Source organism: Tursiops truncatus, chromosome 2, assembly GCF_011762595.2.
Source record: "Tursiops truncatus isolate mTurTru1 chromosome 2, mTurTru1.mat.Y, whole genome shotgun sequence".
NCBI classification, from domain to species: domain Eukaryota; kingdom Metazoa; phylum Chordata; class Mammalia; order Artiodactyla; family Delphinidae; genus Tursiops; species Tursiops truncatus.
In genome coordinates, this window is record NC_047035.1 from 148,994,828 (window position 1) to 149,016,170 (window position 21,343).

The window sequence follows — 21,343 nt, forward strand, 5'->3', positions numbered from 1 at the left end:
TTTTTAAAATTGTGTTACTTATGTTCACTTGCGAGGTAGGAGCACAGAGGTTTTATTTGATGATAAAAGTATTCTTTAAAAAATATTAATTTCAGCAAGCCGTTAAACATTCTTTCAGGAAGTGAAATTTAGAAACTAGAACATTCTTCAACATAGATGTGTAGGAAGGGGAGAGAGACCTTCCCCTGCTCCCAGCCCCCAGCCCTAGAACAAGCTGATGTGCCCAGCCATGTCCTGTGTTTCCCCTCAGCTCGTGGTCACACAGCTGGGTTATGACACTCGGGTGACCATCCTTGGACACGTGCAGAGAGGTGGGACGCCTTCAGCCTTTGACAGGATTTTGGTAAGTGAGGCTGGAAATGGTCAGGCATCGTCACAAGGAAAGGAACACCTCTGGGATTGCAAAGGGACCAGTCTGCTACGAAGACTGGGTGATCTTGAGTAGAGCCATCGGTAAAAGGCATCTCTGCCCACAGCGCCGGCTGGCTTGTCCCTAGGGTGCTACGGCCCGTAGTCTCATAGGGAGACCTGCTAACCGAGGGGGGTTCCTAGGCCCCTGGTGACCCAGACACTGAGAGACCCTGCCAAATGTGGGGGACAAACCCAGAAGGTGGAAACGGGGTGTCCACGGGCAGGTTTCTAGAAATGGACCCAGGCACCACAGAGACCCAGAGTCCAATTCTTGGTTTCCTGCTCCGCACGCCTCTGACCACCCCGCCCCCCAGCGCGCCAGTTCCTAGCGGAGTTGATCTCGTTGTTGGAGGTGGTTAGAAGTAAGCGGGAAGGGCTCTGAGTAACTAACGGGGACTCGGTGCAGGAGAAGCAAGGGGGCCTTGAGGACGGAGGAGCTGAGAACAGGGCTGGTCCTGTCTGAACGAGGGGAGCCTCTGTGGGCGCCGGGCTGGTCTCCGGGTCGGCCCGGGGCCAGCTCCAACCATCGTGATGTCATTACCAGGCCAGCCGCATGGGGGTGGAGGCCGTGGTCGCCCTCCTCCAGGCCACCCCCGAGACCCCGGCCTGCGTGGTGTCGCTGAGCGGGAACCAGGCAGTGCGGCTGCCACTGATGGAATGCGTGCAGATGGTGAGTGCGGGGCTGGGCCCTGCCCAGCACAGGGCGGACCGGGGGCGGGTACCTCCCCCAGCACAGGCGGACGGCCTTCCCCAGGACCCAGGGCCCCCTCCCCGGGCCCATGACACCGAGCACGCGGGCCCCCTCCGCGAGTCTAGTCTGTCGGGAGGGGGTGTCCTCGGGGTGCCCGGGCGCTTCCTGTGGGCAGGTCAGAGAGGCCGGAGACGGCTCTGCAGGGACCGCGGGGAGATTCTCGGGGTGGGGAGGGCACCATCCAGCCTCTCCAGGGTCAGCTGCTCCTGCCCTCCCATCCCCGAGGCCCTCACACCTGTGATGTGACAGGGATGGCCGACTCGGGGGACCCCAATGTGCGCCACCTCCTCTGGGTGTGGAGCGCAGGCCAGTGGCTGCACGGAAGCAGGGGATGGTTTTCCAGTTGACCGTCCAGTAGCTGCAGCGGCCGTGGAGTTGCGTTAGGAATTGTTACTGTTTTTTATTTTGCAAAGTCTATTCACGACTCTCATTTTATTTGGTCTTCCCAGTGGCTCTGAGGTGTATGTATTTTATAACATGTACAGAGAGGTAATTAGGTAATTAAGTCACAGGACTTGTTGAAAGTAACCCCTCAGAAACATACTTTCCAAAAGCCGATGGCAGTAGAGGAAGTCTGTGCGTGTGTGTGCATGTGTGTATGAGGGTGTGTGCACGTGTGTGGACTCTGAGGCTGTGGCTCAAAAGAACAGAATGTGGAATGATGAGCAGCAGCTTATTGTGAGCACATTTCTTCTGTCCAGTGTGTCTCTGTCCGTTTTGAGACAGACAGCCAGTAGGTACCACTAGCTTGTCCTTGAACGACCATACGTCTCAGCCAGACTGTTCATGAGGCCACAGCCAACCCCTCACTGACCACTGCTTGCGAGGTGTCTTCCTAAGGGCCTGGCAGCGTTGACCACCACAATGACAGTGGAAGTAGGGGCATTTTTCTCACCACACAGAGGAGGAAACTGAAGCTCAGAGTGATGGATGACTTGCCTGGGATCCTGAGGTTGAAGGTGGTGGAGGTGGGGGGGCGGTGCTGGTCCCAAAGCGCTCTGTTCCCCGGGACAGTCGGCCCCCCGCCCCTGCCACAGCGTCACCTGCGTCCTCCACTCCCCGGGGACAGGGGTGGTTCTGTTCGTTCTTTCCTCACCAGCGTCAAACGGGGATTTTTCAGAGCCTGGCCTGGGAGATCCGCTTCCTTCTGGCCTCGCTCTCATGGGCCGGAATCCCTAAGATTTCAGGCCTCGCTTACTCTGGCAAGGCCAGTGGTCCCACCTCGTCCTTTTCTACGAAGCAGCCTGGGTGGGCGGCCTAGGCTTCCCCCCCCGTAGCCAGGCAGTGCAGGCTCGCTGACCCCAGGCTGCTGGCTACAAGGTTGGACGTGAAGGGACCCGGATGCAAGGACCAAGCTGGTTCCAGGTCCCTAGCCTGGATCTGAGGATGCACCGTCTTGACATGTTCTTTCTTCCTTTCGTTAATTCCTTAAAGACCCAGGAAGTACAAAAGGCGATGGATGAGAGGAGATTTAAGGACGCTGTGCAACTCCGAGGAAGGTGGGTCTTCCGGGAAAAAACCTGTTTTACTGGGAGCCTTTGTTCGTCAGGCCTGGTGTTAGAATGTACCTCCAGGCGGTGCTTGTTCTGTATCAACATAAGAAGTCAGAAATTAAGACAGTATGCAGTCAAGGCACTGTTCCTAAAGGTCAATGGCCCGGGTGACTAATTACAGAGAAATTTATTTTTTTGGGGGGGTGGGGGTGGGGTTGTTTAGAAGCTGATGAAATTAGGATAGAGAGTGGCGTGTGGCTGCTAGCATTTGGGGAAAGAAACTTGCTGCATCCTAAACGCCCCATGCCCCTCAGCCCCTTATAGGACATCCATTCCAGTCACTGGGAACACCTGAGGCTGCCTTCCCTGCGAGCCCGAACACAAAGCTGGCACCTGCGGGCCATCTGCCTCCGGCACAAGCGTCCTCTGAGGCCCCTTCTCCCCAGATGAGCCCATACTGCTCCGTCTACATTCTAACCTTTGGTCTGACACCGTCCTTTTCTTCTAGGAGCTTTGAGAACAACCTGAACACCTACAAGCGGCTCGCCATCAAGCTGCCAGACTCCCAGATCCGTAAGGTAGGAGACGCTGCGCTGCGCCACGTCCCCGCCTCCGGCAATGCCTGGGTCCTCCTCTGGCCTGGGTGTCCTTCTGCCCTGGCCAGTTCGGGTCTTGGCTCCCAGGAGACCACACCGCGCCTCGCCGACCCTTTCCTCCTGCCCCCTCCCACCTGGGCGATTAGGCTTTTCAGTTCCAGCGCCTGGGCCCCGCGCTCAGCCCATACGCTCCGGCTCCAGGGTGCAGCGGTGCGAGCCGTCTCTGCTGCGACCCGCACACACCCACACGCCCCCCTTCCGACTTACAGAGCAACTGCAATGTGGGCATTGTGAACGTGGGTGCGCCTGCCGCCGGCATGAACGCAGCCGTGCGCGCGGCCGTGCGCGTGGGCATCTCCGACGGACACAAGGTGTTCGCTGTGTACGACGGCTTTGAGGGCTTCGCCAAAGGCCAGGTGAGTCCCGGGGGCGCCTGGCGAGGGAGGTCCTTGCTGAGAAGGCAGATTCCGGATTTCTCAAAGGTGGTAGGGAGGGCCTCTCTGGGGTCCGAGGACCCGGGCATTAGGTGGAAAGGGGAGCACGTGCGCACGAGGCTGCAGTGGGGTGTGCGTGGGATGCCGTGGGTGATGCACAAGGCCAGCGCGCTGAGCACCCACTCCGATAAAAACCTAGGGAAGAGATTAGCTGCTTGAGTGCTTACTGAATACACTTACTGCTCCTCCGCGATTTACTTACTGTGTTAACCCATTTAAATCTCTCAAAAATCTAAGATATTACCCCATTTTCCTAATGAGAAAGCTGGGGCACCGAGACTTAATTCACAAGACCAAGGTCATAGGATGCAGGGTGCTAAACACGTGGGGAGGCTACAGACGCTACGCTCTTAGCCGGGTGTTTCCTGGTTCCCTCTCATCCGAGGTTTCAGTTCTGCGGTTTGTTACCTGTGGTCCAGGAATATTAAATGGAAAATTCCAGAATAGACAGTCTGTAAGTTTTAAATTACGTGTCGTTGTGAGTAGCGTGATGAAATCTCTAACTGTCAGCTCTGTCCTCCCGGGACATGAATCATCCTCTCGTCCAGGGTATCTGCCCGTTAATCACTTGGTGATCAGATCAGCCCTCATGGTATGGCAGTGCTTAAGTTCAGGTGATCCTTACTTTACTTAATAATGTCCCCAAAGTGCAAGACGGGTGATGCTGGCAATTTGGATATTCTCTTACTGCGCCTGTTTATAAATTAAATTTTATCCTAGGCGTGTATGTATAGGGAAAGGTGGATATGTAGGGTTCCAGCATCGCTGGGGGTCTTGGAACATACTCCCTGCAGATAAGGGGGCGGCTGTGTTTATTCACCCAGTGACTCAGCAGCTACTTACTGAGTTCTTAGGCTGTGGAACCAAATTGGTGAAGAACGCAGACAAGACTCCCTGCATCTCAGGGAGGGAGATGACAGAGGTAAAAATCAGTGGAGTGAACTCTCCAGCATATCAGAACGTGACTGGGGCTAAAAAAACGCAGGGGAGGAGGTTGGAGTGCCATGGGCATCTTCACTGAGGCCCTCCAGCCAGTGATGCTGGGAGGTGACCCCAGACCAACGTGTGAAGGGCTGAGCAAGTGCCCTCGGGGACACCGGATCTTGGTCCCAGGCAGGGCGGGCGGTGCAAAGGCCCTGAGCTGTTGAGGGGTGGGACGGGAGGGGCTCACGTGACTGCGAGGGGGATGGAGGAAGAGGGTGAGGGAAAAGGAGGAGAGGGCCGGATGGTTTGTAGGTGATCCTAAGGGGTCTGGCCTTTGCTTTGAAAAGACAGGAGGGTTTGGAGCAGGGGTGTGGTGCATTCTGACAGGTTTCCGTAAGAGGCAGGAGTAGGGAAGCAGGAGAGTACTTGGGGGACTATCTGCAATAGCCCAGGCAGGATGCGGGCGGCTTGGTCCAATCTGGTGATGGCAGAGTCCATGGGAAGTCTTCCATGGTCTGGGTGCATTTTGAAGGCCTGGCCAATAAGATTTGCTCTAGTACTAAGTATGCACAGGTGTGAAGAAAGGAGGCAGGAATGAGTTGCAACTGATGGACATGGGAGATCTGAGAGGCGCTGGGACTTGGATGGAGTGGGAGGTGCCCAGTGAGCAGGTGGCACCCTGTGCAGGGTCTTCAGGAGACCTGGGCGAAGATGCGTGTTTGGAGGCCGGTGATATTCCAAACTGTGGCCGCCCCGAGTGTGTGTGGCGGGGGGAAGGGAAAGCGTTTTGCTGTTATGGCTGTGGGGTGTTGTGCAAACACCTAGTGGGCATTTATTGGTGCTCGTAGGTGGTTCTCAATTTTTAAGAAGCATTTTTTTAATCTTAGTTTGATTAAGAAAACTGTAATATCAATTTTTCTTTTACTTCGCAATGGTGGGATTTGGCTAACTAAAGCATGCCTCTGATAGGCATGGCGGGGAATAAGATGCAGGGTCCTTCCTACATGCGGGGGGCTTTGCCTGTCCGTGTTCCTAATTGTTGAGCCTTAGAATCTGGTTCAGGCTGCAGCTCATTCAGCCTTGAAATGAAAGCCGTTTCCTAACATTTCTCAAATCCTTACAGACACAAAGCCTGTCAGAGGTGCAGACATCTGAGCTGTTTTTAAAGTTCTCTAATTCCTTTTTCTTTTTCGCTACAGCTGTTTCTTTCTGTTTGCACATTAGGTAAAGGAATTTGGCTGGGCAGATGTCGGCGGCTGGACCGGCCAAGGCGGCTCCATTCTTGGGACAAAACGGTAATTCTCCTATCTTGATTCTGACCTGAATGTTCTTGCGGGGAGCAGCTGGTGCAGATGCTGCTGCTTTAAGTTCCCGTAAAGGAACCCAGGAGGAATTGGTTCACGTCCTGGCTCCGGTCCGGGAGGGACCTGGGTTGTGTTATGGGGAGTTGATGAGATGTGGCCTGAAAAAGAGACAAAGCAGGGGACCTGGGAATGGCTTCCTCTGATAATTCCTTGTTTCCATTGATTGGAAGAACCCAGTGGTGGTAGAAACCCCTCATCTCGCTTGAGGTGATGCAGACAGGGATGTCTGAGCTGCGGTGACCTTGCTGTGTAGACAGGATTGATGTTGGCTCAGTGTCGTGGGGACTGCAGGCCTGAGCCGCCAGGTCCCCACAGCCGGAGGGAGGACCTGGGGGGCTCCACACAGAACCACACGTTTCTGAAGTGCAGCCGCTTCTGTTCTCGGGCACAGCTGGGGATGGGGTGTGTTCCCGAGGCACTGATTTAATACGAAGCTGTTTCTTCTCTGATCTCAGGGTGCAGCCATCATTAAGTGGCACATTTTAATGAGGAAAGGAAGTAGTTGGTACTTAAGCCTAACGAGTGTTGCACTCCATATGAGTGTCAGCCTGTTTGTTGTCCAGGGGAGTCGTCCCAACCTCTGTCCTGCTGTGAAGCTGGGTGCCCGCGTCACCCAGGAATCTGTGGAGCTGGCCTAGTTCTCCAAAGCTCTTTTGGTCCCGTCACCCCCCAGCGCCCTCGGGGGATGGTGTTCTGACAGCAGAGCTCCAGTTAGGAGCCAGGTCCCTATCGGCTGCCTCCTAGGCCCCTTCCGACCAACTGTAATGCCTCAGCACAGTCGGCTTCACGAGCCCCACCCCGGGGCTGCTCTGGGGTGGCTGGAGGGGCCAGCTGGCAGCGTATTCTCACGATGCTCGGACGCTGGGAGGGACCCTGTAGTCGACATCATGACCACTTATGTGCCCTGGCCACCCAGGCCCTATGACTTCTCTACATCCACCCCAACTATAAACCCCTGATACTCCAGACAGCACAAGGGAGAGATCGGGGTGGGTGCTGGTCTCAGGATGGGGCACGGCTGACTGTCATTTGTCTCTTCCACTTGCCGGCCGTGTTTGAACAGGTGGTAAAATGGGACGACATGAGCAGGTGTGCGTGGAGGTGACTTTAAATGAACTTAGATGGGATAAGGTACATGTACTCTGTACGTGACTCAAAAACTGGAAGTTTCCATCCAATTATCGTTGTGAACACTTGAAAGCTTTTGTGGTTCATTTTTTTTCCTAACCAGGCAGCAGGGTTCTTTGAGATCCAGGTGTTGGACAGCTGCAAAGTTTCTTCCCCTTTTCTTTTGAAAAGACCCTCTTTTGAGACCTGACTGCTGGCCGCTTTGCCGCGTGTGGTTCCCCAGCCCCTCTGTCCACCAGCAGCATGGACGAGGGAGCGGACATCCCCCTGCCGCTCAGTGCCGTGCAGCTCAGCCTCGGAGGGTGGGGCACCAAGGGGGTCCTGCCTGACCGCTCTTCCCTTGAACCGTCCCCAGCACCCTCCCCGGGAAGTACCTGGAGGACATCGCTGCTCAGATGCACACCCATGGCATCAACGCGCTCTTGATCATCGGTGGATTCGAGGTACATTCTGCTCCCCTGCTGGCTGGCTAGCGCTGTTGGTTTGAATGGGGACCCCGTGCCGGCTCCTGTAAACATTGTGCCGTCTGTCCCTCGGTGTGACCAGGGGTGATGCAGCCTCGGGCCCAGCGGCCACTCAGTAATGGTGATGCAGAGAATGAGGGGTGGCAGCACTCGGGGACAGACACTGGCCCAGCTATGTAAAGGGACTCGATCGAGAAGCGAAAGCTTGACTCCATGTCTGGGGTCTGTCCGCTCAGGGAGTTCTCACCTCTGTCGAGTCTGTAGAGATGACCTTCTCTCTTGAACTGGAAGCCCATTGGCTATTCAGAGAGGAGGGCAGTGATGGGGCCAGATCATTATCTTTTAACTACATGTTGGACTGTCCACCTTCATTTTTGATATTCAGCCAAGATCAGTCCCATGATGACCTTTCTGTTTCCTTTAAAGAAAATGTGAGAGCCTCAAACAGTCAGACTCTCACCCGTGAGCGGCTTAGTCTCACCCCGACGGGACGATGCCCGCAGCCTCACCTTGGGTGCAGCGCTGCCCGTGATGGCGATGCATTTCCCTCCCCACCCCTGTCCCATCCTCACAACTGCACACACCCACCTGCAGGCCTACCTGGGACTGTTGGAGCTGTCGGCCGCCCGGGAGAAGCACAAGGAGTTCTGCGTCCCCATGGTCATGGTTCCCGCCACCGTCTCCAACAACGTGCCCGGCTCCGATTTCAGCATCGGGGCAGACACCGCCCTCAACACCATCACCGACGTGAGTGCTGACAGCAGAGCAGGTGCCGCGGACACTAACCCAGGGCGCCTGGCCCGCTTTTATCTACCTGTGCACTCGAGGCAGAACCAGGGCACTAGGGTGGTTTGCTGAAAAGTTAAAAAAAAAGAAAAAAAAAAAGGTCCAGTGGTTAAGACTCTGCGCTTCCAATGCAGGGAACGCGGGTTCGATCCCTGGTGGGGAACTAAGATCCCACATGCTGATGCAGCCAAAAAAAAAAAAAAAAAAGTCTGACAATCACCGATTCGGCTTCCAAAGATCTTTTGCCACCGTTTTCCTGTGCCACGGCCAGGGTGACATCATCTGTAGTGCAGGTAGTTTTGGGTCACAGTGACGTGGATATTCATTTAAATGCCTGTTTTTTTTTTTTTTTTTTGGCTGAGCTAAATTTACCAAAAGCCTAAAACACATTATTGTGATAAATCCTGGGTCCACTGGCCCGTGCTTTGATATTTGAGGGTAGAAGGTGGACTAAAGATTTTATAATTTTATTCATTGACCTGAATCCTCTTTTAAACAATCGTATTATTTTTGGTTTCGGCCGATAGCCTCATCCTCATCTTCCCCTTTGTGGACTGGGACGATAAAGCACATCTAAAATAATATTGATGTTATTTGAATGTGGGTTTTTTTTTTTGTTTTTTTTTTTTAGCCAAATGGCCATAACAAAACATAGAAATACCTCTTAATCATTGTATTTGTAAATCACGCTTGGGAAATCACATTGGAGTTTGAAGGTCAGTATCTAACACAGAATGCATCACTCCCTTTTTTCAAAAAATTCGGCATCTAAAATTTTTCAGTAAATTCTAACATTTTATTTTCCTTGCAAGACGTAGATCTTGTGACTGTTTTTCTAAGCATTTTTCCTTAAACCCATGGCATCAAATCTGTCTCTACAGTGCTGGTAGATAAAAGAAAAGCTTTGTGGATAGAATTCTCTATTGGATAGAATTTACCTTGTAAGCAATGCTTGTTTCTTGCTTTCCTGAGCCTCTTAAACTTTCCGCAGTTTCTTTACTGAAAAGCCCTCCAGAGTCGCCTGTGTCCCCACGCTGGACCTCCTGACCCGCGTCCCTGCCCGCTTGCCTGCCGCTGCTTGTGCCTCCCCAGTGACACCATCTGTGCTTTCGCTGCTGTGGGACTAATTCAGCTCCTGATCGATGCTCAAGCTCTGAGTTGAAAGGTCATGTCTGTCGCAAAATGAATGTCATCACTGTGTCACTGCTTCTCCTGCATAGCTGGATCTGAATCTGCTCACTCCACGCTTGCAGTAGAGCAACGGAAGTTCATTTCCTAGTTGTCACCTAACTAGACCCCCTTGGGGTGGCAGGGACCCTGGGAGTGGTCGTTGGTGGGTCCTGACCGAGGTCGGTGCTACCACCCTGTGATGTTTCACGCGCCCTCAGGCAGGACGGGATTCTCCCACTTTATAATTCCAGGCTACTTTGCTACAAAGCATGATTTTTCCAGGTGATAAAGATTTCTTACGTGTGTTGTTGAAAATTTGAAAACCAGAATAAGTCCAGGGAAAATTCCAAATGATCCATCCTGCTTCCCTTCAAGGGGTTTTGAGATTATTACGTGACCCTTTACGTTCAGGATTTTATTCATTCAAGTTTCTCGGAGCCAGGCTCACAGTTGTAAAGTGGGCAATGCCTGTCCGTGACTGGGCCAGGGCTGTCCTTACAAGGTAGGTGGGAGTGATGCTCTGAGGGCCTAAGTAGGGTGTCTTGTTCTGGTTCATGAAGGATGGTCAGGGGGCCTGCCCCTCCCCGGGCCTGCTCAGTGGATCCTGGAGCTGGGGTGACAGAAGGCCGGGCTGGTGTGTTGAAGTCGCTGGGTTTCTCCCGGGGTTGTGTGTGTTAAGCCACAGTGAGGCTGAGTCTCTTAGGAGGCCTGGGTTCGGGCCTCGGCTGGGCCGGACACTTGCAAGGAGTGGGGCAGCAGGCAGGACCGTGCTGGGGGAGGGGCCTGAGGTGGGCAGAATGTCCCCAGGGCCTAGGGTGAGGACCCCGAGGTGGCCTCATGTGGTCAGCTGTCACATCCTCTGGACCCTTAACCACTGTCCTCATGTCACCTCCTTGTCAGCCTGTGTGCTGAGCTTACAGACATGTCACCCGAAACATCCCCAGGGGATTTAATGTCTCTAAGGTCACGGCGTCTCTGGGGCAGAGTTAATGCCTCAGGGCAGGTTTTCAGGGACTCCACAGGGTGAGGCTGTGCATCGCATCTACTCCTAGAACCAGCTCACTCGTCCCCTTCAGAACCGCAGCTGAAGCGACCTCGGGGCTGCCCGGGCCCCGGGAGGTGGCCGTGGCTACAGCTCTGCTGGTGGCCCTGAATTACGTCGGTGTGGGTGGCTCAGCGTCGGCCCCAGGACCTCGGGCTCGCGTCTGGACAGGGTTTTCCCCGGGCCCCCAGTGTCCCTCCCGTTTTCTTGGAGATCAGAGGAAAAGCAGGGGAGCGATGGTGACCAGAGGGTGGAGAGTACCTGCAGGTGTAGAACCGCCGTCAGATTTCAAGGTGCTGGCGCCCCGTCCACCGCCTACGTCGTGCGCCCCCTGACCCAGAGTATCCCGGGGCGGGGGTTCACACAGCCCAGGAGTCCGTCTAACTGTGGGGCTCACGTCCGGATCCGGCGGCCCTGCAGTGGTCCTGAGCTGCACTGGGCGGAGGAGGGTCCGTGTGGGGTGTGGGAGCCAGGCCGGGTGGAGGGAGCAAGAGGCAGGTGAGCAACCCCCTGGAGCCCCTCACCTTCCTCCCGGCCACTCCCTGGACTAACCCACCGCGGGTGCCCCATCCTCACGTCCTTGGGCTGCAGCCCCCTGAAACCCGGCCTGTTTGGGACTCTAGGGAATGGATGGGGGGAGGAGTAGGGGGTGGGCAGAGAGCACAGCCCTCCTCGAGGCCTGGATCCATCCTGCCTGTGAATTTTCCTGCAGAAGGCACCCCAAGGTGGTTTTAGGCGGGAGGAATGAAGACGGACGGGGCAGACGCCCATCGGGCGCACGTTCTGCTGCGCATCGGGCTGTGTTTGGAGCTGTGGCTTCAGGGACCCGGGTCACTAATGAGCCACTTTGACTAACACTGAGGCAGGGGATCTGGACCCCAGACCTGTGCTTGAGAAGGCCCGCTTCTCTGACACCTGAGCCCAACAGTTTCACTGGGATCCCAACCAACTCGGGGCTCAGGGCACCCAGCGCTGCTCGGTGTGAGATTCACAGGGCCCCGAGGGGAGGGGGCTTCCCACGCTCTGCCTTCAGAGCTGTGGCAGCTGGCACTGCGTCTCTGATGTGGGACCCAGCGCACTGGCCCAGCCCCTAAGCTCTCCCCAGGCGCCCACCCCCAGTGGTGGCCCTCACCTCCTCCCAGATGCCAAGAAGGGACAGGTTGTTTCTCCAGCCCTGTCCCAGCGCCGCCAGGCCCCGCTCTGCTGCCCGCCTGCCTGGCACAGTGGTGTGCCTGGTCCTGAGGCCTTGCCTGAGCCTGCACCCCCGAGGCCCCCAATTCTGAGTCTCCCCCATGCACCCCATGTCCCCCCACTGCTGGATCCCCGAACTGCTGAGTCCCCCCTCCTGCACCCCATGTCGCCAAACTTCTAGGTCCCCCCTCCTGCACCCCATAGCCCCCCACTGCTGAGTCCCCCCGCCTGCACCCCAGGCCCCCACTTCTGAGTCACCCCTCCTGCACTCCATGCCCCCCCACTGCTGGGTCACCCCTCCTGCAAAGCAGGTCCCCCGCTTCTCAGTCTCCCCTCCCGCACCCATGTTCTCTCACTACTGGGACCCCCTCCTGCACTCCATAGCCCACCACCGCTGCGTTCCACCTCCTGTACCTCAGGCCCCCCACGTCTAAGTCTCCCCTCCTGCACCTCATGTCCCCTCACTTCTAAGTCTCCCTTCCTGCACTCCATGTCCCCCCACTGCTGGGTCCCACCTCCAGCACCCCAGGAGCCACACTGAGTCTCCCGTACTGCACCCCATGTGCCCCAACTTCTGAGTCTCCCCTCCTGCACCCCATGTCCCCCCACTAAGTCTCCCCTCCTGCACCCCAAGAACCCCCACTTCTAGGTCCGCACTCATGCACACGAGGTGCCCCAATTCTGAGTCTCCCATCCTGCACTCCATACCCCCCACTGCTGGGTCCCCCTCCCTCAAACCAGGTCCCCCACTTCTGAGTCTCCCCACCCGCACCCCATGTTCTCTCAATGCTGGGTCCCTCCTGAAACCCAGGCCCCCCACCTCTGAGTCTCCCCTCCTGCACCCCATGTCCCCCCACTTCTGAGTCTCCCCTCCTGCACCCCATTTCCGCCTAATGCTGGGTCCAACTCCTGCACCCCATTTCCCCCCACTTCTGAGTCTCCCCTCGTGTACCCCTGGCCCCACACTTCTGAGTCTCTCCGCCTGCACCCCATGTCCTCCCACTTCTGAGTCTCTCCTGCACCCCATGTCCCCCCACTTCTGAGGCTCTCCTCCTGTACTCCATGTTCCCGCACTGCTGTGTCCACCCTCCACCGCAGGCACCCCACTTCCGAATCTCCCCTTCTATCCCGTCCTCCTACTTCTGAGGCTCACCTCCTGCCCCCGTTGTCCCCCCACTTCTGTCTCCCCTCCTGCACCCCATATCCCCCCAGTTATGAGTCACCCCACCTTCACCCCTTGTCCGCCCAGTACTGAGTACCCCTCCTGCACCCCATGTCTTCCAGCTTCTGAGTCACCCCTCCTGTACCCCATGTCCCACCACTACTGAGTCTTCCCTCCTGCACCCAATGTCACGCCCACTTCTGAGACTCCCCTGCTGCACCCCATGTCCTCCCACTACTGAGACTCCCCTCCTGCACCCGTTGTCCCCCATTTCTGTCTCCCCTCCTGTACGCCATGTACCCCTTCTGAGTCTCCCCACCTGCACCCCATGTCCCCCCACTTCTGAGTCTCCCCTCCTGCACTCTAGGCCCCAAACTTCTGTATCTCCCCTCCTGTACCCCATGTTCCCCTACTGCTGTGTCCCCCCTCCTGCACTCCAGGCACCTCAATTCTTACTCTGTCTTCACCTAGCTGATTCATTCCCCTGCCTCAATTAATCTACTGATGATTCCTCTTAGTGTATTTTTCATTTCGGTTGTATTCTTCACCTGTGTATGGTTTTTCTTTATATTTTCGAACTCCTTGTTAAAAACGTGAAATTCCTTGCTCTGTTCATCAGTTCTTACCCGAGTTCTTTGATCATCTTTATGATCATTACCTTAAACTCTCTATCGGATAGATTGCCGATCTCTACTTCACTTAGTTTTTCTCCTGGGGTTTTCATCTTATTCCTTCCACATGGTCCTCTATCACCTAATTTTGCCTAATTTTCAGTTTTCATTTCTGTGCATTTGGTAGGTTGGTTACATTTCCTGATCTTGGAGAAGTTGCCTTTTGCAGGAGATGTCCTATACATCCCAGCTGCACACTTGCCTCTGGTCACCAGAGCTGTATGCTTTAGGGGTGTCCCCTATGTGAGCTATGTGGCTCCTTCTGTTTTGGTGAGCTGACTGCTGAGGGCAGTCTTGTAGGTATGGTCGGCCCCTGGTCTGGTTGGTTGTGAGCCCCTGCTTTATGCCCAGGCTGCCAGCTACGGTTGGAGGGGTCAGGTCACAAGGCAGCTGGCTGTGGAACCCTGGGTGGTCTCGGGGCTAGTGCTGGCTCACTGGTGGGCAGAGCCAGGTTCTGGGGTGTGTGTTTGCAGGGTTCCCAGATCCAGTGTCAGCCTGCTGGTGGATTGGGCCAGTTCCTGACACAGCTGGCTGCAGCTTCTGGGGTGTCCCAAAGCTAGTACTGGTCTGAAGGTGGGTGGGGCTGACTGAGGAGTCCAGAACTCTCAGAGCTGGTGTCAGCCTGCTGGTGGTGGGTTTAGGACCCAGGGGTCCTGGAGTTTGTGCCAGCCTGCCTGTATGTTGGCTGGGTCCCGACAAGTCAGGGTGTGGTGCTGAGGTGGTTCTGCAGTGGGTGTCCACCTGCTGGTGGGTGAAGCCAGGTCCTGGTGCTAGTTCTGTACCCTGTTGTGTGGACCAGGTCCCGAGTCTCTGGCTGCAGGGCTCGGTGTCCCAGAGTCTGTGTCAGAACACTAGTTGGTGGGGTCAAAGCTCAGGGGGACCTAGGGCTGGTGCTGCCCCACTTCTGAGTCTCCCCTCCTGCACCCCATGTCACCCCGCTTCTGAGTCTCCCCTCCTGCACTCCATGTCCCCCCACTGCTGGGTCCCCCCTGCAACCCGGTACCCCACCTTCTGAGTCTCCCCTCCTGCACCCCATGTCCCCCCAGGTCTGAGTCACCCCACCTTCACCCCTTGTCCCCGCAGTTCTGAGTGTGCACCCTATGTGCCCCACTTCTGAATCTCCCCTCCTGCACCCCAGGTCCCCCCACTTCTGAGTCTCCCCTCCTGCACCCTCTGTCCCCCCACTACTGAGTCTCCCCTCCTGTACCCCATGTCCCCCCACTTCTGAGTCTGCACCCCATGTGCCCCACTTCTGAGTCACCCCTCCTGCACCCCATGTCCCCCTACTTCTGGGTCTCCCCTCCTGCACCCCATGTCCCCCCACTTCTGAGTCACCCCAACTTCACCCCTTGTCCCCCCAGTTCTAGGTCTCCCCTCCTGCACCCTATGTCCCTGTACTGCTGCTGTGTCCCCCCTCCTGCACCCCAGGCACCCCAGTTCTTACTCTGTCTTCACCTAGCTGATTCATTCCCCTGCCTCAGTTAGTCTACTGTTGATTGCTCCTAGTGTATTTTTCATTTCAGTTGTATACGTTCTTCACCTGTGTTTGGTTTCTCCTTTATATTTTCTAACTCCGTGTGAAAACCTTGAAATTTCTTGCTCCGTTCATCAGTTCTTACCCGAGTTCTTTGATCATCTTTATGATCATTACCTTAAACTCTCTATCGGATAGATTGCCGATCTCTACTTCACTTAGTTTTTCTCCTGGGGTTTTCATCTTATTCATTCCACATGGTCCTCTATCACCTAATTTTGCCTAATTTTCAGTTTTCATTTCTGTGCATTTGGTTGGTTGGTTACATTTCCTGATCTTGGAGAAGGTGCCTTTTGCAGGAGATGTCCTATACATCCCAGCTGCACACTTGCCTCTGGTCACCAGAGCTGTATGCTTTAGGGGTGTCCCCTGTGTGAGCTATGTGGCTCCTTCTGTTTTGGTGAGCTGACTGCTGAGGGCAGTCTTGTAGGTATGGTCGGCCCCTGGTCTGGTTGGTTGTGAGCCCCTGCTTTATGCCCAGGCTGCCAGCTACGGTTGGAGGGGTCAGGTCACAAGGCAGCTGGCTGTGGAACCCTGGGTGGTCTCGGGGCTAGTGCTGGCTCACTGGTGGGCAGAGCCAGGTTCTGGGGTGTGTGTTTGCAGGGTTCCCAGATCCAGTGTCAGCCGGCTGGTGGATTGGGCCAGTTCCTGACACAGCTGGCTGCAGCTTCTGGGGTGTCCCAAAGCTAGTACTGGTCTGAAGGTGGGTGGGGCTGACTGAGGAGTCCAGAACTCTCAGAGCTGGTGTCAGCCTGCTGGTGGTGGGTTTAGGACCCAGGGGTCGTGGAGTTTGTGCCAGCCTGCCTGTATGTTGGCTGGGTCCCGACAAGTCAGGGTGTGGTGCTGAGGTGGTTCTGCAGTGGGTGTCCACCTGCTGGTGGGTGAAGCCAGGTCCTGGTGCTAGTTCTGTACCCTGTTGTGTGGACCAGGTCCCGAGTCTCTGGCTGCAGGGCTCGGTGTCCCAGAGTCTGTGTCAGAACACTAGTTGGTGGGGTCAAAGCTCAGGGGGACCTAGGGCTGGTGCTGCCCCACTTCTGAGTCTCCCCTCCTGCACTCCATGTCCCCCCACTGCTGGGTCCCCCCTGCAACCCGGTACCCCACCTTCTGAGTCTCCCCTCCTGCACCCCATGTCCCCCCAGGTCTGAGTCACCCCACCTTCACCCCTTGTCCCCCCAGTTCTGAGTGTGCACCCTATGTGCCCCACTTCTGAATCTCCCCTCCTGCACCCCAGGTCCCCCCACTTCTGAGTCTCCCCTCCTGCACCCTCTGTCCCCCCACTACTGAGTCTCCCCTCCTGTACCCCATGTCCCCCCACTTCTGAGTCTGCACCCCATGTTCCCCACTTCTGAGTCTCCCCTCCTGCACCCCATGTCCCCCTACTTCTGGGTCTCCCCTCCTGCACCCCATGTCCCCCCACTTCTGAGTCACCCCAACTTCACCCCTTGTCCCCCCAGTTCTAGGTCTCCCCTCCTGCACCCTATGTCCCCGTACTGCTGCTGTGTCCCCCCTCCTGCACCCCAGGCACCCCAGTTCTTACTCTGTCTTCACCTAGCTGATTCATTCCCCTGCCTCAGTTAGTCTACTGTTGATTGCTCCTAGTGTATTTTTCATTTCAGTTGTATACGTTCTTCACCTGTGTTTGGTTTCTCCTTTATATTTTCTAACTCCGTGTGAAAACCTTGAAATTTCTTGCTCCGTTCTTCAGTTCTAACCCGAGTTCTTTGATCATCTTTATGATCATTACCTTAAACTCTCTATCGGATAGATTGCCGATCTCTACTTCACTTAGTTTTTCTCCTGGGGTTTTCATCTTATTCCTTCCACATGGTCCTCTATCACCTAATTTTGCCTAATTTTCAGTTTTCATTTCTGTGCATTTGGTTGGTTGGTTACATTTCCTGATCTTGGAGAAGGTGCCTTTTGCAGGAGATGTCCTGTACATCCCAGCTGCACACTTGCCTCTGGTCACCAGAGCTGTATGCTTTAGGGGTGTCCCCTGTGTGAGCTATGTGGCTCCTTCTGTTTTGGTGAGCTGACTGCTGAGGGCAGTCTTGTAGGTATGGTCGGCCCCTGGTCTGGTTGGTTGTGAGCCCCTGCTTTATGCCCAGGCTGCCAGCTACGGTTGGAGGGGTCAGGTCACAAGGCAGCTGGCTGTGGAACCCTGGGTGGTCTCGGGGCTAGTGCTGGCTCACTGGTGGGCAGAGCCAGGTTCTGGGGTGTGTGTTTGCAGGGTTCCCAGATCCAGTGTCAGCCTGCTGGTGGATTGGGCCAGTTCCTGACACAGCTGGCTGCAGCTTCTGGGGTGTCCCAAAGCTAGTACTGGTCTGAAGGTGGGTGGGGCTGACTGAGGAGTCCAGAACTCTCAGAGCTGGTGTCAGCCTGCTGGTGGTGGGTTTAGGACCCAGGGGTCCTGGAGTTTGTGCCAGCCTGCCTGTATGTTGGCTGGGTCCCGACAAGTCAGGGTGTGGTGCTGAGGTGGTTCTGCAGTGGGTGTCCACCTGCTGGTGGGTGAAGCCAGGTCCTGGTGCTAGTTCTGTACCCTGTTGTGTGGACCAGGTCCCGAGTCTCTGGCTGCAGGGCTCGGTGTCCCAGAGTCTGTGTCAGAACACTAGTTGGTGGGGTCAAAGCTCAGGGGGACCTAGGGCTGGTGCTGCCCCACTTCTGAGTCTCCCCTCCTGCACTCCATGTCCCCCCACTGCTGGGTCCCCCCTGCAACCCGGTACCCCACCTTCTGAGTCTCCCCTCCTGCACCCCATGTCCCCCCAGGTCTGAGTCACCCCACCTTCACCCCTTGTCCCCCCAGTTCTGAGTGTGCACCCTATGTGCCCCACTTCTGAGTCTCCCCTCCTGCACCCCAGGTCCCCCCACTTCTGAGTCTCCCCTCCTGCACCCTCTGTCCCCCCACTACTGAGTCTCCCCTCCTGTACCCCATGTCCCCCCACTTCTGAGTCTGCACCCCATGTGCCCCACTTCTGAGTCTCCCCTCCTGCACCCCATGTCCCCCTACTTCTGGGTCTCCCCTCCTGCACCCCATGTCCCCCCACTTCTGAGTCACCCCAACTTCACCCCTTGTCCCCCCAGTTCTAGGTCTCCCCTCCTGCACCCTATGTCCCCGTACTGCTGCTGTGTCCCCCCTCCTGCACCCCAGGCACCCCAGTTCTTACTCTGTCTTCACCTAGCTGATTCATTCCCCTGCCTCAGTTAGTCTACTGTTGATTGCTCCTAGTGTATTTTTCATTTCAGTTGTATACGTTCTTCACCTGTGTTTGGTTTCTCCTTTATATTTTCTAACTCCGTGTGAAAACCTTGAAATTTCTTGCTCCGTTCATCAGTTCTTACCCGAGTTCTTTGATCATCTTTATGATCATTACCTTAAACTCTCTATCGGATAGATTGCCGATCTCTACTTCACTTAGTTTTTCTCCTGGGGTTTTCATCTTATTCCTTCCACATGGTCCTCTATCACCTAATTTTGCCTAATTTTCAGTTTTCATTTCTGTGCATTTGGTAGGTTGGTTACATTTCCTGATCTTGGAGAAGTTGCCTTTTGCAGGAGATGTCCTATACATCCCAGCTGCACACTTGCCTCTGGTCACCAGAGCTGTATGCTTTAGGGGTGTCCCCTGTGTGAGCTATGTGGCTCCTTCTGTTTTGGTGAGCTGACTGCTGAGGGCAGTCTTGTAGGTATGGTCGGCCCCTGGTCTGGTTGGTTGTGAGCCCCTGCTTTATGCCCAGGCTGCCAGCTACGGTTGGAGGGGTCAGGTCACAAGGCAGCTGGCTGTGGAACCCTGGGTGGTCTCGGGGCTAGTGCTGGCTCACTGGTGGGCAGAGCCAGGTTCTGGGGTGTGTGTTTGCAGGGTTCCCAGATCCAGTGTCAGCCTGCTGGTGGATTGGGCCAGTTCCTGACACAGCTGGCTGCAGCTTCTGGGGTGTCCCGAAGCTAGTACTGGTCTGAAGGTGGGTGGGGCTGACTGAGGAGTCCAGAACTCTCAGAGCTGGTGTCAGCCTGCTGGTGGTGGGTTTAGGACCCAGGGGTCCTGGAGTTTGTGCCTGCCTGCCTGTATGTTGGCTGGGTCCCGACAAGTCAGGGTGTGGTGCTGAGGTGGTTCTGCAGTGGGTGTCCACCTGCTGGTGGGTGAAGCCAGGTCCTGGTGCTAGTTCTGTACCCTGTTGTGTGGACCAGGTCCCGAGTCTCTGGCTGCAGGGCTCGGTGTCCCAGAGTCTGTGTCAGAACACTAGTTGGTGGGGTCAAAGCTCAGGGGGACCTAGGGCTGGTGCTGCCCCACTTCTGAGTCTCCCCTCCTGCACCCCATGTCACCCCGCTTCTGAGTCTCCCCTCCTGCACTCCATGTCCCCCCACTGCTCGGTCCCCCCTGCAACCCGGTACCCCACCTTCTGAGTCTCCCCTCCTGCACCCCATGTCCCCCCAGGTCTGAGTCACCCCACCTTCACCCCTTGTCCCCCCAGTTCTGAGTGTGCACCCTATGTGCCCCACTTCTGAATCTCCCCTCCTGCACCCCAGGTCCCCCCACTTCTGAGTCTCCCCTCCTGCACCCTCTGTCCCCCCACTACTGAGTCTCCCCTCCTGTACCCCATGTCCCCCCACTTCTGAGTCTGCACCCCATGTGCCCCACTTCTGAGTCTCCCCTCCTGCACCCCATGTCCCCCTACTTCTGGGTCTCCCCTCCTGCACCCCATGTCCCCCCACTTCTGAGTCACCCCAACTTCACCCCTTGTCCCCCCAGTTCTGAGTCTCCCCTCCTGCACCCCATGTCCCCCTACTGCTGCTGTGTCCCCCCTCCTGCACCCCAGGCACCCCAGTTCTTACTCTGTCTTCACCTAGCTGATTCATTCCCCTGCCTCAGTTAGTCTACTGTTGATTCCTCGTAGTGTATTTTTCATTTCAATTGTATACGTTCTTCACCTGTGTTTGGTTTCTCCTTTATATTTTCTAACTCCGTGTGAAAACCTTGAAATTTCTTGCTCCGTTCATCAGTTCTTACCCGAGTTCTTTGATCATCTTTATGATCATTACCTTAAACTCTCTATCGGATAGATTGCCGATCTCTACTTCACTTAGTTTTTCTCCTGGGGTTTTCATCTTATTCCTTCCACATGGTCCTCTATCACCTAATTTTGCCTAATTTTCAGTTTTCTTTTCTGTGCATTTGGTAGGTTGGTTACATTTCCTGATCTTGGAGAAGTTGCCTTTTGCAGGAGATGTCCTGTACATCCCAGCTGCACACTTGCCTCTGGTCACCAGAGCTGTATGCTTTAGGGGTGTCCCCTATGTGAGCTATGTGGCTCCTTCTGTTTTGGTGAGCTGACTGCTGAGGGCAGTCTTGTAGGTATGGTCGGCCCCTGGTCTGGTTGGTTGTGAGCCCCTGCTTTATGCCCAGGCTGCCAGCTACGGTTGGAGGGGTCAGGTCACAAGGCAGCTGGCTGTGGAACCCTGGGTGGTCTCGGGGCTAGTGCTGGCTCACTGGTGGGCAGAGCCAGGTTCTGGGGTGTGTGTTTGCAGGGTTCCCAGATCCAGTGTCAGCCTGCTGGTGGATTGGGCCAGTTCCTGACACAGCTGGCTGCAGCTTCTGGGGTGTCCCAAAGCTAGTACTGGTCTGAAGGTGGGTGGGGCTGACTGAGGAGTCCAGAACTCTCAGAGCTGGTGTCAGCCTGCTGGTGGTGGGTTTAGGACCCAGGGGTCCTGGAGTTTGTGCCAGCCTGCCTGTATGTTGGCTGGGTCCCGACAGGTCAGGGTGTGGTGCTGAAGTGGTTCTGCAGTGGGTGTCCACCTGCTGGTGGGTGAAGCCAGGTCCTGGTGCTAGTTCTGTACCCTGTTGTGTGGACCAGGTCCCGAGTCTCTGGCTGCAGGGCTCGGTGTCCCAGAGTCTGTGTCAGAACACTAGTTGGTGGGGTCAAAGCTCAGGGGGACCTAGGGCTGGTGCTGCCCCACTTCTGAGTCTCCCCTCCTGCACCCCATGTCACCCCGCTTCTGAGTCTCCCCTCCTGCACTCCATGTCCCCCCACTGCTGGGTCCCCCCTGCAACCCGGTACCCCACCTTCTGAGTCTCCCCTCCTGCACCCCATGTCCCCCCAGGTCTGAGTCACCCCACCTTCACCCCTTGTCCCCACAGTTCTGAGTGTGCACCCTATGTGCCCCACTTC

At 55.9% G+C, this 21,343-nt stretch overlaps 1 protein-coding gene across 3 annotated transcripts in view; it reads left to right on the top strand.

Moving 5' to 3' along the window:
• PFKP (phosphofructokinase, platelet) overlaps nucleotides 1-21,343 on the top strand; it is a 102,091-nt gene that overhangs the window by 41,748 nt on the left and 39,000 nt on the right. For all 3 annotated transcript variants that reach the window (XM_073801502.1, XM_019945858.3, XM_073801501.1), the window contains 8 exons: nucleotides 251-343; nucleotides 956-1,081; nucleotides 2,597-2,661; nucleotides 3,164-3,233; nucleotides 3,521-3,667; nucleotides 5,894-5,964; nucleotides 7,517-7,604; nucleotides 8,220-8,372. In XM_073801502.1, the coding sequence (XP_073657603.1) occupies nucleotides 251-343; nucleotides 956-1,081; nucleotides 2,597-2,661; nucleotides 3,164-3,233; nucleotides 3,521-3,667; nucleotides 5,894-5,964; nucleotides 7,517-7,604; nucleotides 8,220-8,372 (813 nt within the window). The remainder of the gene's footprint in view (nucleotides 1-250; nucleotides 344-955; nucleotides 1,082-2,596; nucleotides 2,662-3,163; nucleotides 3,234-3,520; nucleotides 3,668-5,893; nucleotides 5,965-7,516; nucleotides 7,605-8,219; nucleotides 8,373-21,343) is intronic.